The sequence below is a fragment of the Nomascus leucogenys genome, chromosome 15 (assembly GCF_006542625.1).
Source record: "Nomascus leucogenys isolate Asia chromosome 15, Asia_NLE_v1, whole genome shotgun sequence".
NCBI classification, from domain to species: domain Eukaryota; kingdom Metazoa; phylum Chordata; class Mammalia; order Primates; family Hylobatidae; genus Nomascus; species Nomascus leucogenys.
The window spans coordinates 79,714,831-79,725,965 of record NC_044395.1 but is presented as its reverse complement, the minus strand read 5'-3'; the positions used below and the strand labels follow the sequence as shown (position 1 = coordinate 79,725,965).

The 11,135-nt window shown below is 42.2% G+C and overlaps 1 protein-coding gene and 1 pseudogene across 1 annotated transcript; both read left to right on the top strand.

Annotated features, from left to right (window-relative positions):
• The first annotated feature begins 491 nt into the window (after window positions 1-491).
• Window positions 492-3,320, top strand: LOC100607392 (annotated as a pseudogene).
• A 6,474-nt stretch (window positions 3,321-9,794) lies between these two features.
• LOC100580540 (mas-related G-protein coupled receptor member X1) lies at window positions 9,795-10,760 on the top strand. The gene is given in 4 exon segments (XM_004092989.2): window positions 9,795-10,205; window positions 10,207-10,359; window positions 10,361-10,539; window positions 10,541-10,760. Coding segments are annotated over 4 exon segments (963 nt in total).
• The last annotated feature ends 375 nt before the right edge of the window (window positions 10,761-11,135 follow it).

Sequence of the window (11,135 nt, the reverse complement as noted above, 5' to 3'; positions counted from 1 at the left end):
AATTTTAATATTTATACTAAATAAAAACAAATATCATGAAGTAGAGAAAGATATTCTATGTGTGCTACTCACATTTTATAAGAAAAGTAAGTTGGTCCACTTGATAACACAAATAAATGCAAAACATAAATATAAGCTTACTATTCACAGCTAATAATCACCATCAAATAAGAATGGAAAGTGCAGCAAGTGGTGGCTATTCGAGAAAGAGACTCAGGAGACTTGCACTTTTTATGCACTTCTCTGTCATTGGAACGAAAGTATACATATGAATGCAATAACAACTGTGACTTAAAAATATATGAGAGAAAAAAATCAATTGTGGTCAGGCCATGGTGAGCCTCAGATGACATTCTGATATACCTTTTTCTTCATTTATAAAGCCCCACAATACACTCTCACATTGCTTGACATTGAACCCAGGCTCACAGTGGACATTTAAAGGTCCACAACAACAATTGATTACAGGGAGGTGGACCACATGGGACAGGATGGGAGAGGCTGGCAGTCCAGACTGCAGGAGTTCCAAATGGAGTCAAGCAGACCTTTCTACTGATCCATTTACCCATAATGAGTTGGGATTGCTTGCAGATGAAATTAAAATCAATGGCAAAAGTCAAGACAAAGTTTTTGTCTGCGCTAGAAAGGTTAAAGGATCAAGCAGATGGAAAATACATCTTAGTCACTGGGATCACGCCCACCCCTCTAGGAGAAGGGAAGAGCACAGTTATGACTGGGCTGTGCAGGCTCTGACCATGCACCTGCATGTCACCTCTTTTGCCTGTATGAGGCAGCCTTCCCAAGGACCGACTTTTGGAGTGAAAGAAGGAGCCATGGGTAGTGGATATGCCCTGGTCATCCCCATGGAAGAGTTCAACCTTCGCTTGACTGGAGATATCCATGCCATCACAGTTGCCAATAATTTACCAGCTGCTGTCGTCAACCCAAGGATTCTGCATGAAAATGCACAGACAAGGCTCTGCATAATCGGCTGATTCATTTAATGAATGGTGTCAGAGAATTTTCAGAAATTCTCTGATTACTCGACTAAAAAAAACCGGGAATAAATAAGACGGATCAAAGCACACTGACAGAAGAGGAAGTGAGTAAATTTGCCTGTCTCGATACCCACCCTTCCACCATCGCATGGCAGAGATTATTGAATAAAAGTGACCGATTTCTACAAAAAAATAGATGTTGGCATGGATACAGTGATCTACACTGCCAGTGGGAATGTAAACAAGTACAACTACTATGGAAAACACTGTGGAGATTCCTTAAAGAACTAAAAGTAGAACCACCATTTGATCTGGCAATCCCACTACTGGGTATCTACCCAGAGGAAAAGAAGTCATTTTACAAAAAAGATACTTGCACACACATGTTTATAGCAGCACAATATATAATATATATATATATATTAGTTTCTTTACCCACTTGTTGATTGATGGGCATTTTGGTTGGTTCCACATTTTTGCAATGGTGAATTGTGCTGCTATAAACATATGTGTGCAAGTATCTTTTTTGTAAAATGACTTCTTTTACATATATATAATATATATATTATAAACTGCTATAAACATGTGTGTGCAAGTATCTTTTTTGTAAAATGACTTCTTTTACATATATATTTTATATATATATATATTATATATGATGGAATACTACTCAGCCATAAAAAGGAATGAATTAATGGCATTCTCAACAACCTGGATGAGATTGTAGACTATTATTCAAAGTGAAGTAACTCAGGAATGGAAAACCAAACGTCGTATGCTCTCACTGATATGTGGAAACTAAGCTATGAGGATGCAAAGGCATAAGAATGACACAATGGACTTTGGGGACTCAGGGAGAAAGGGTGGGAAGGGGATGAGGGATAAAAGATTACAAATTGGGTGCAGAGTATACTGCTCAGGTGATGGGTGCACCAAAATCTCACAGATTTGGTTTCATTGCATCTTTCATCAAAACTGTCAAAGCACCGGTCACCCCCAAATCATCAGTGTCACAGGCTGCCCGGTTTTGTCACAGATCACCACTAAAGAACTTACTCATGTAACCAAACACCACTTGTTCCCCAATAACCTATGGAAATAAAAAAATTTAATTAAAAAAATACAAACGACTGATTTCTACAAAAAATAACCATCAGGCAGGCAAACACAGAGAAAGGCTCCTCCTGGCAAACGCTGTTTGACATCGTGGTGGCCAGCGAGATCACGGTGGTGCTGGCCCATACGAACAGCTTCTCAGACATGAAGACATGGCTGGGAAGGATGGTGGTGGCCAGTGACAAAACCAGGCAGCCTGTGACACTGATGATTTGGGGGTGACTGGTGCTTTGACAGTTTTGATGAAAGATGCAGCGAAACCAAATCTGATGCAGACCCTGGAACGGACACCTGTATTCGTGCACGTGGGCCCTTTTGCTAACATCACCCATGGCAATTCTTCAGTGTTGGCTGATAAAATTGCCCTGAAACTGGCTGGTGATGAAGGATTTGTAGTGACTGAAGCTGGCTTTGGTGCTGACATTGAAATGGAGAAATTTTTCGACAACAAGTGCCAAGCTTCCAGCTTGGTGCCCAGTGTGGTTGTGTTGGTGGCAACGGGGCAAGCTCTGAAGATGCACAGTGGCGGGCCAAGTGTAACTGCTGATGTTCCTCTTAAGAAAGAACATAAAGAAAAGAACGTCCAGTTGGTGGCAGATGGCTGCTGTAACCTCCAGCAGCAAATTCAGATTGCTCAGCTCTTTGGGGTTCCCGTTCTGGTGACTCTGAAGGTCTTCAAGATCCACACCAGTGCTGAGATTGACCTGGTGTGTGAGCTCACAAAACGGGCTGGTGCCTTTGATGCAGTCCCTTGCTATCACTGGTCAGTTGGTAGAAAACGGTTGGTGGATTTGGCTTGGGCTGTGAGAGAAGCTGCAAGTAAAAGAAGCTGATTCCATTTCCCGTACGATGTTCAGCTTCCAATTGTGGAAAAGATAAGAACCATGGCCCTGGCTATGGAGCCAAATATATCAAACTCTGTCCTGAGGCACAAACCAAAATAGATTGTTAACACTCAACAGGGTTTCGGAAATTTGCCCATCTGCATGGCAAGGACCCACCTTTCTCTGTCTCACCAACCTGACACAAAAAAAGTGTGCCAAGGGACTTCATTGTACCTCTCAGTGATGTCAAGGCCAGCATAGGGGCTGGGTTCATTGGCCCTTTGGTTAGAATGATGAGCATCGTGCCAGGACTGCCACTTGGCCCTGCTTTCATGACATAGACCTTGATATGGAAACAGAACAAATTAAAGGCTTGTTCTAAGTGAACAAGGCTCTCATAGGAATTGATTCAGGTTCCTGAAACAGACTCCTCCTTGCCTTTTTGCTGCAGTTAGAGAAGAAACTGAATTTAAAAAATGTCCTTTATGCAATGTTGGAGAAATGGTGAAATAGGCCAAGGATTTCTTCTTCTATTCACAACAGAGTATAGTGTTCAGCAAAACGACCTCCACCAAGTCTGAAAAAAACTAATTTACTTAAGTTTCAATGAAAGAGTTTACATTATTTCTACTGCTTACACTTTAGAATGTTTATTTTATGGGACTAAGGGATTAAAAGAGTGTGAACTACAAGGTAACATTTTCCACTCTCGAGTTTTCTTTTTTTCTTTTTTTTAATTATACTTTAAGTTTTAGGGTACATGTGCACAACGTGCAGGTTAGTTACATATGTATACATGTGCCATGTTGGTGTGCTGCACCCAGTAACTCATCATTTAACATTAGGTATATCTCCAAATGCTATTCCTCCCCCTCCCCCTCCCCCCACCCCACAACAGGCCCCAGTGTGTGATGTTCCCCTTCCTGTGTCCATGTGTTCTCATTGTTCAATTCCCACCTATGAGTAAGAACATGCAGTGTTTGATTTTTTGTCCTTGCAATAATTTGCTGAGAATGATGGTTTCCAGTTTCATCCATGTCCCTACAAAGGACATGAACTCATCATTTTTTATGGCTACATAGTATTCCATGGTGTATATGTGCCACATTTTCTTAATCCAGTCTATCATTGATGGACATTTGAGTTGGTTCCAAGTCTTTGCTATTGTGAATACTGTTGCAATAAACATACGTGTGCATGTGTCTTTATAGCAGCATGATTTATAGTCCTTTGGGTATATACCCAGTAATGGGATGGCTGGGGCAAATGGTATTTCTAGTTCTAGATCCCTGAGGAATTGCCACACTGACTTCCACAATGGTTGAACTAGTTTACAGTCCCACCAACAGTGTAAAAGTGTTCCTATTTCTCCACATCCTCTCCAGCACCTGTTGTTTCCTGACTTTTTAATGATGGCCATTCTAACTGGTGTGAGATGGTATCTCATTGTGGTTTTGATTTGCATTTCTCTGATGGCCAGTGATGATGAGCATTTTTTCATATGTCTTTTGGCTGCATACATGTCTTCTTTTGAGAAGTGTCTGTTCATATCCTTTGCCCACTTTTTGATGGGGTCTTTTTTTTTTCTTGTAAATTTGTTTGAGTTCATTGTAGATTCTGGATATTAGCCCTTTGTCAGATGAGTAGATTGCAAAAATTTTCTCCCATTCTGTAGGTTGCCTGTTCACTCTGATGGTGGTTTCTTTTGCTGTGCAGAAGCTCTTTAGTTTAATTAGATCCCATTTGTCAATTTTGGCTTTTGTTGCCATTGCTTTTGGTGTTTTAGACATGAAGTCCTTGCCCATGCCTATGTCCTGAATGGTATTGCCTAGGTTTTCTTCTAGGGTTTTTATGGTTTTAGGTCTAATATTTAAGTCTTTAATCCATCTTGAATTAATCTTTGTATAAGGTGTAAGGAAGGGATCCAGTTTCCGCTTTCTACATGTGGCTAGCCAGTTTTCCCAGCACCATTTATTAAAAAGGGAATCGTTTCCCCATTTCTTGTTTTTGTCAGGTTTATCAAAGATCAGATGGTTGCAGATATGTGGCATTATTTCTGAGGGCTCTGCTCTGTTCCATTGGTCTATATCTCTGTTTTGGTACCAGTACCATTACCATGCTGTTTTGGTTACTGTAGCCTTGTAGTATAGTTTGAAGTCAGGCAACGTGATGCCTCCAGCTTTGTTCTTTTGGCTTAGGATTGACTTGGCAATGCAGGCTCTTTTTTGGTTCCATATGAACTTTAAACTCTCGAGTTTTCTATTTTGTCTTTGAACAGAAAATAATCATGGACCTAGAAAGCCAAACCCACACACACACACAAGAGTGGGATCAAGCCATTGCGAGCCCTGAAAGACCCTATGATCTACTTTAGTTTTTAGTTATAAAGCCTCACAAAACAAGCTCACATTGCTTGATATTGATACCTAGGCCCATAATAAATTGTAAAAGTTCAGAACATCAATTACTTACAGGAAGTTGAATGAGATGGGATATGATGAGAGTGGCAGATATGTATTAATAATGGGACAGAGGCCAAGAAACATCTCAGTTAGGGATCGTGGCTCACACAGCTCTGGCTTCTGATTTGCCTGCAGTCCTCATACAGGAAATCACAGGCTGTCTGCAACTTCATAAACCTGGATTGGTTGCCAGTTCTCATTCCAACTCTTGTAGGCATCTCCTAAATGACACAACACAGAAGAGTGCTCTGAAGTCACTGAATCCCAGAAAGGCTCTACCCCTTTAGCAAGGGGCAGCTCTTCATCTTTGGACAGAAGAAGGAGGAAAGGTAAGGGTATGTACCAAGAACTCTCTTTTTTCCACAGCAAGTTACTGTTTCTGCTTTAAGTTCACAAACCTGTGTTTCCACCTTGGGGTTCTGCATACAGAAGGTCATAAGTTTCCTTCAGGAAAAGGCAGGAGACATGAAGCTTCCTTCTAGAAACTGAGTGCTGGCAGCCCAGACTGCGGGAGTTTCAAATGGGATCAGCAGACCTTCCTCCCTCTGATCCATCTCTCCATATCACCCCCTTTATTCCAACTATTCAATCTGCTTTCATGGAGATAATGATGCTTTTTAAATTCATTTAAGGAGCAAGGGGATATGCAGGTATTCCTTCCTACAGCTGAACTGTGGTTAAGGGGTCTTATTATTTTACTTACTTTTCAAAGTTATTCTTCTTTGCCTATCTGGAAAGGTCTAAGGAAGAAACGGATGGCCCAAAATGAAATAAATGAGGAGTGTTTCATGAGGGGACTATGTACAAAGATGAGCAGGGGTAAGGGGAAAAGACAATGCCTAGGGAAGCACCCTAAATGGCAATGGTGGAGCACTACTTCCTCCCCTAAGCTTAAAGGGACAGGGAAGGAGCAGTTACCACTGAGAGCATAGCCATAGCTGTAGCTGTAGGGTTCAGAGAGGGTGAGCAGGCAGGTGGAGAAGCCCTGCATCACCAACACACAGCCACAAAGGCAGAGGCCCAGGAGGTGAAAATTCCAAATCACTCCCCTCCTGCCTTCCAGTCTCCTACCAGTGTCTCTCAGTGTCTCAGTTCAACCAGAAACCAAAAGGAAAAGAATACCACTGATGAGGTACAGAGAAGCCACCCTCTTGGGATGTCAAACAGGGTAGAGAAGATTGGGAAGCAAATCCTCATGGCAAATGAAACTATCCCTCTCACCTTTTTATATCTTCCTCCTACCTCCTGGGGTTTTCTCTCTCTAAATCTCATTGAATCATGTCTCATTCCAGCTCTATCAGAGTTATTTTTTTATGTTTGGAAATTCTTTCTCTATTGTCAATTTTATGGAGAAATACCTGCATTTATCAAAAATGCCTAGGAAATGAAATGTAATTTTAAAAAGAGAAAACATATTCCTTTTTGTTAGAATGTAAGTTTGGCTGCTCTAAAAGAGACACAAAGTAGGAATATCTCAAACAAGAAAGTACAGTTGTCCCTCCATGTCAGTAGGTTCTGAATCCCTAGATTCAACAAACCACAGGTAGAATATATTCCAAAAAAAGAAGGACAGGACTAGCTATATAGGTACTGAACAGGTACAGACTTTTCTTTCTTGTCATTATTTCCTAAACAATACCATATAACAATTATTTACATAGCACTTACATTTTAATAGGTATTATAAGTGATCTAGAAATAATTTAAAGTATAAAGGAGAAAGTTCATAGGTTATATTCAAATACTACATCATTTTCTATAAGGAAATTGAGCATGGGCAGATTTTGGTGTGTGCAGGGGTTCTAGAACCAATCCCCTGCAGATACCCAGGAGTGACTGTATTTAAGACCTGAGCTGGAGGCTCCAAGGCATCAGACATTAGGACTCCAAAAATTGCTGCTCCCTAATGTCTAGAGAGTTGCCCTCATTCTTGTGGTCCTATTGCCTGCCAACCACCTCCACATTCCATCCTGATGGAGAAGGAAGAGGGGAAGGGAAGGCTGTGCTCCTTCTATTGATCCCATGAACCAGGACTTGCTTACATCACATCTGCTTACTTCCCATTGACCAGAACCTGGTCATACGATGTCATCCAGCATCCAGGAAAACTGGGATGTGGGTCCTTGTGCTGCTTTTAAATGCTGAGAATTGTTGTGTGACTGAAAAGGAAAATGGGTATGGGGCAATGGAGTAGGCTCTAAAGCTCCTGATTGTCTCAGATTCTGTGCTCACATCAAGATTTTTCAAGAGCTCCTCAAAAATAATGATTGATTGAGCAGAAAATAGTAGAGAAGTCTCATGCAGGGCTCCATGGACCAGGGGCTTATACTGGATCTACTCTTCATAGTGTGATCTCAGGAAGATCCTTTGATTCTTTAAGCCTCAGAAGCTTCTTATGTCATAGGAGGATATTACAATAGATGGTCTTTGAGGAACACATGCTAAATGCTGGCAATACTACAGTGAACCAGAACAGGCATAGCTTCGTTTTTATGGAGCTTCAGGTTTTGTGAGGAAGACAAATATATCATATCCTAAAAATAAGCGGATGAACTCTTAATCTTAAGTGTCTTCAATGTGGTTAACAGAGGTTCTGGTTTTCCGTTAATTTCCTTTTCAGGACAACGAAGGCTGTGGCAGCTTGTATCTCTAACAGAGCTCAGGATGGATGCATCCACTCCGGATGCTCCTTTGTATTCCCAGAGGAGGGTGTGTCTTCTTTCCACCTGGAGGCCTCCAGCCCCTGTGCATCCTTGGCATTGCAGAGCAAAGGCAGCCTTTGTGATGCAGAAAGGAGCTCCTCCATTTGTTCCTAATTGGTTTTCTCTCAACTCTATTTGGTTCCCTATTTGATTTGCTTCTCATTCTCTATCTGGAGTTTGTTTAGGTTAGCTTTTTTTTTTTTTTTTCAATCCAAACTTTTGACTGCCAACTTGGGTTAAATTTGAGAGTCATTCCTCTGCCTTCCCCTTCTATCATGTATAATAGACATACAGTGGTGCTGGGTCCAAAGGGCTGGTGAAAAGGGTAGACCTTGAGGCAGCTCTGCTGGGTCCAAATCCGCACTGTGTAAGGCCAGGGACAAATAACTCACTCTTTTTGTGCTCTAATTTCATTCTCTGCCATGTAGGAATAATACTCTTACCTCCTAGGCTCTTGAGAGCATTAAGACAATCCCTAATAAACTCTCAATCTCAATCAGCTGCTGTTTTTCAGCCAGATATGAGCTAGTCCTGTTTCACCAGCTGAAATCTACATGAACATCTCTTTTTTCATTCCAAGCACTGAACTCCTATTTCCTCTCATGGACTCCTCTCATACAAATGTTTGCATCAACAGAGAAATTCTACCAAAGATCTCCTATGAGACAGAATCAAGTTGTTTTGCACTGTGTACACCCAGCAGAACACTTAGGAGTCCTCCAAAGATATTGCCACATTTCAATTACCTCTTTCAGTGGCACTCAGACCTCACCTGCGCTTACTCTTTCCTCTTCTATATTGCTGAGCAGTTCAGCTCAGACCACGCCCTACCCCAACACTGTGTACAAAAGAGATTCTAGGTGTTCAGCAAAGCCACACCGAGTCCTCATTTCAAAGGCACATCAGTGGTCAACTTCAGGTATTTGAGCACATATCAGTAACACCTTTTAAGACAGACAGAACAAATAAAATTCTGATGAATGAAATTTTTACATCTCATTATATGTATGTGTTCTAATGCCTTGGTGCTTTTATTTTTATTTTCCTTTTAATCCAAAGCTATCGCTACCATTAGGCTCTTCATTCATGCATTTATTCACTGAATGAGTATTTACACAAAACACAGGGTGCTTCACATGGAGCTAGGCACTGGGGATATAAAAGTGCTCCTCTCTGTAATGACGGATGCACACTGAGCCATTTCTAGCTCACCAGGCCCAGTCATCATCACACTTGTCCTAGCAAGACGTCACATTTTCCTCATGTAAATAATGCCTGGCCTTCATTTTCATCCATGATGACCACTTTTATCATGAGGGTGTCCACCTCTTTATCCAAACTCCTGCATCTGAGAGAAAATTTCTGACCAGAATCCAGTAATGCTTGGATCCACAGCCCTGGCCAGTTGAATGGGGATGTTTTCATCATCATGTTATTCCCATGCCAGTAGAGAAATTGTGTTGCAATAGAGAGAGCCCAGGCTTTAGAGTCAGCAAGAACTGGATTTGAAACTGGAGTTCAGCACTCCTCACCTTTTGACAGGTGGCTTATTCTCTGCAAGCCTGTTTCTCTCCTCTGTAAAATGGGGACAATAATTCTCACATAATAGAATGTATGTGAAATCAGAGATCACACAGCTGCTGATCACATCTTGTTTGTGTTCCCAGGGGCACCAGACTAGGGTTTCTGTGCATGGATCCAACCATCCCAGCCTTGGGTATAGAACTGACATCAATCAATAGGACTGAGGAGACCCATCTTCAACATTGCGGCATGGAGATCATAATCCTCACGTTGCTGCTCCTCATCGTTGACCTGGTCTGGCTGGTAGGAAATGCAGTCGTGCTCTGGCTCCTGGGATTCCGCATGCACAGGAACACCTTCTCCCTCTACATCCTCAACCTGGCCCGGGCCAACTTCCTCTGCCTCTGCTCCCAGATTTTCTACAGTGTGAATTTCTACAGTGACTTCTTCCTTTCCATCTCCACCTATTTCACCACTGTGATGACCTTTCTCTACTTTACAGGCCTGAGCATGCTGGGCTCCATCAGCACCAAGCGCTGCCTGTCCATCCTGTGGCCCATCTAGTACCGCTGCCGCCACCCCCACACACCTGTCAGCAGTCGTGTGTGTCCTGCTCTGGGCCCTGTCCCTGCTGTGGACCATCCTGGAGTGGATGTTCTGTGGCTTCCTATTTAGTGGTGCTGATTCTGTTTGGTGTCAAACATCAGATTTCATCACAGTCATGTGGCTGATTTTTTTTACGTGTGGTTCTCTGTGGGTCCAACCTGGTCCTGCTGGTCAGGATCCTTTGTGGATCCCAGAAGATGCCGCTGACCAGGCTGTACATGACCATCCTGCTCACAGTGCTGGTCTTCCTCCGCTGTGGCCTGCCCTTCGGCATTCAGTTTTTCCTATTTTTCTGGATCCACGTGGATTTGTCACATTCGTCTAGTTTCCATTTTCCTGTCCGCTCTTAACAGCAGTGCCAGTCCCATCATTTACTTCTTCATGGGCTCCTTTAGGCAGCTTCAAAACAGGAAGACTCTCTAGCTGGTTCTCCAGAGGGCTCTGCAGGACACGCCTGAGGTGGATGAAGGCGGATGGCGGCTTCCTGAGGAAACCCTGGAGCTGTCGGGAAGCAGATTGGGGCCATGAGGAAGAGCCTCTGCCCTGTCAGACAGACGGGACTTTGAGAGCAACACTGCCCTGCCACCCTTGACAATTATATGCGTTTTTCTCATCTTTGTGCCTCAGAAATGCCTCAGTGATTCCCTCAATATCTTCAAATAGTTTTCTTTTTAATCTCACATTTCTAGTTTTACTCAGAGAAATCATTAATTTGAAAGTACACTGTTTAGATCCTTCTTCATATTACCAACAAATTTCCCCTGTTATCTTCCATTAAATTTTTCTTACTGAAAACTTTCAACTTTTATGGGAATGGAAAGAATTCCTGTCTAGAACTGGAAAACCTTTTTTTTATAACTATTTCCTACCAGACAGTATCGAAGGGAAGATTCCTTATCTTTC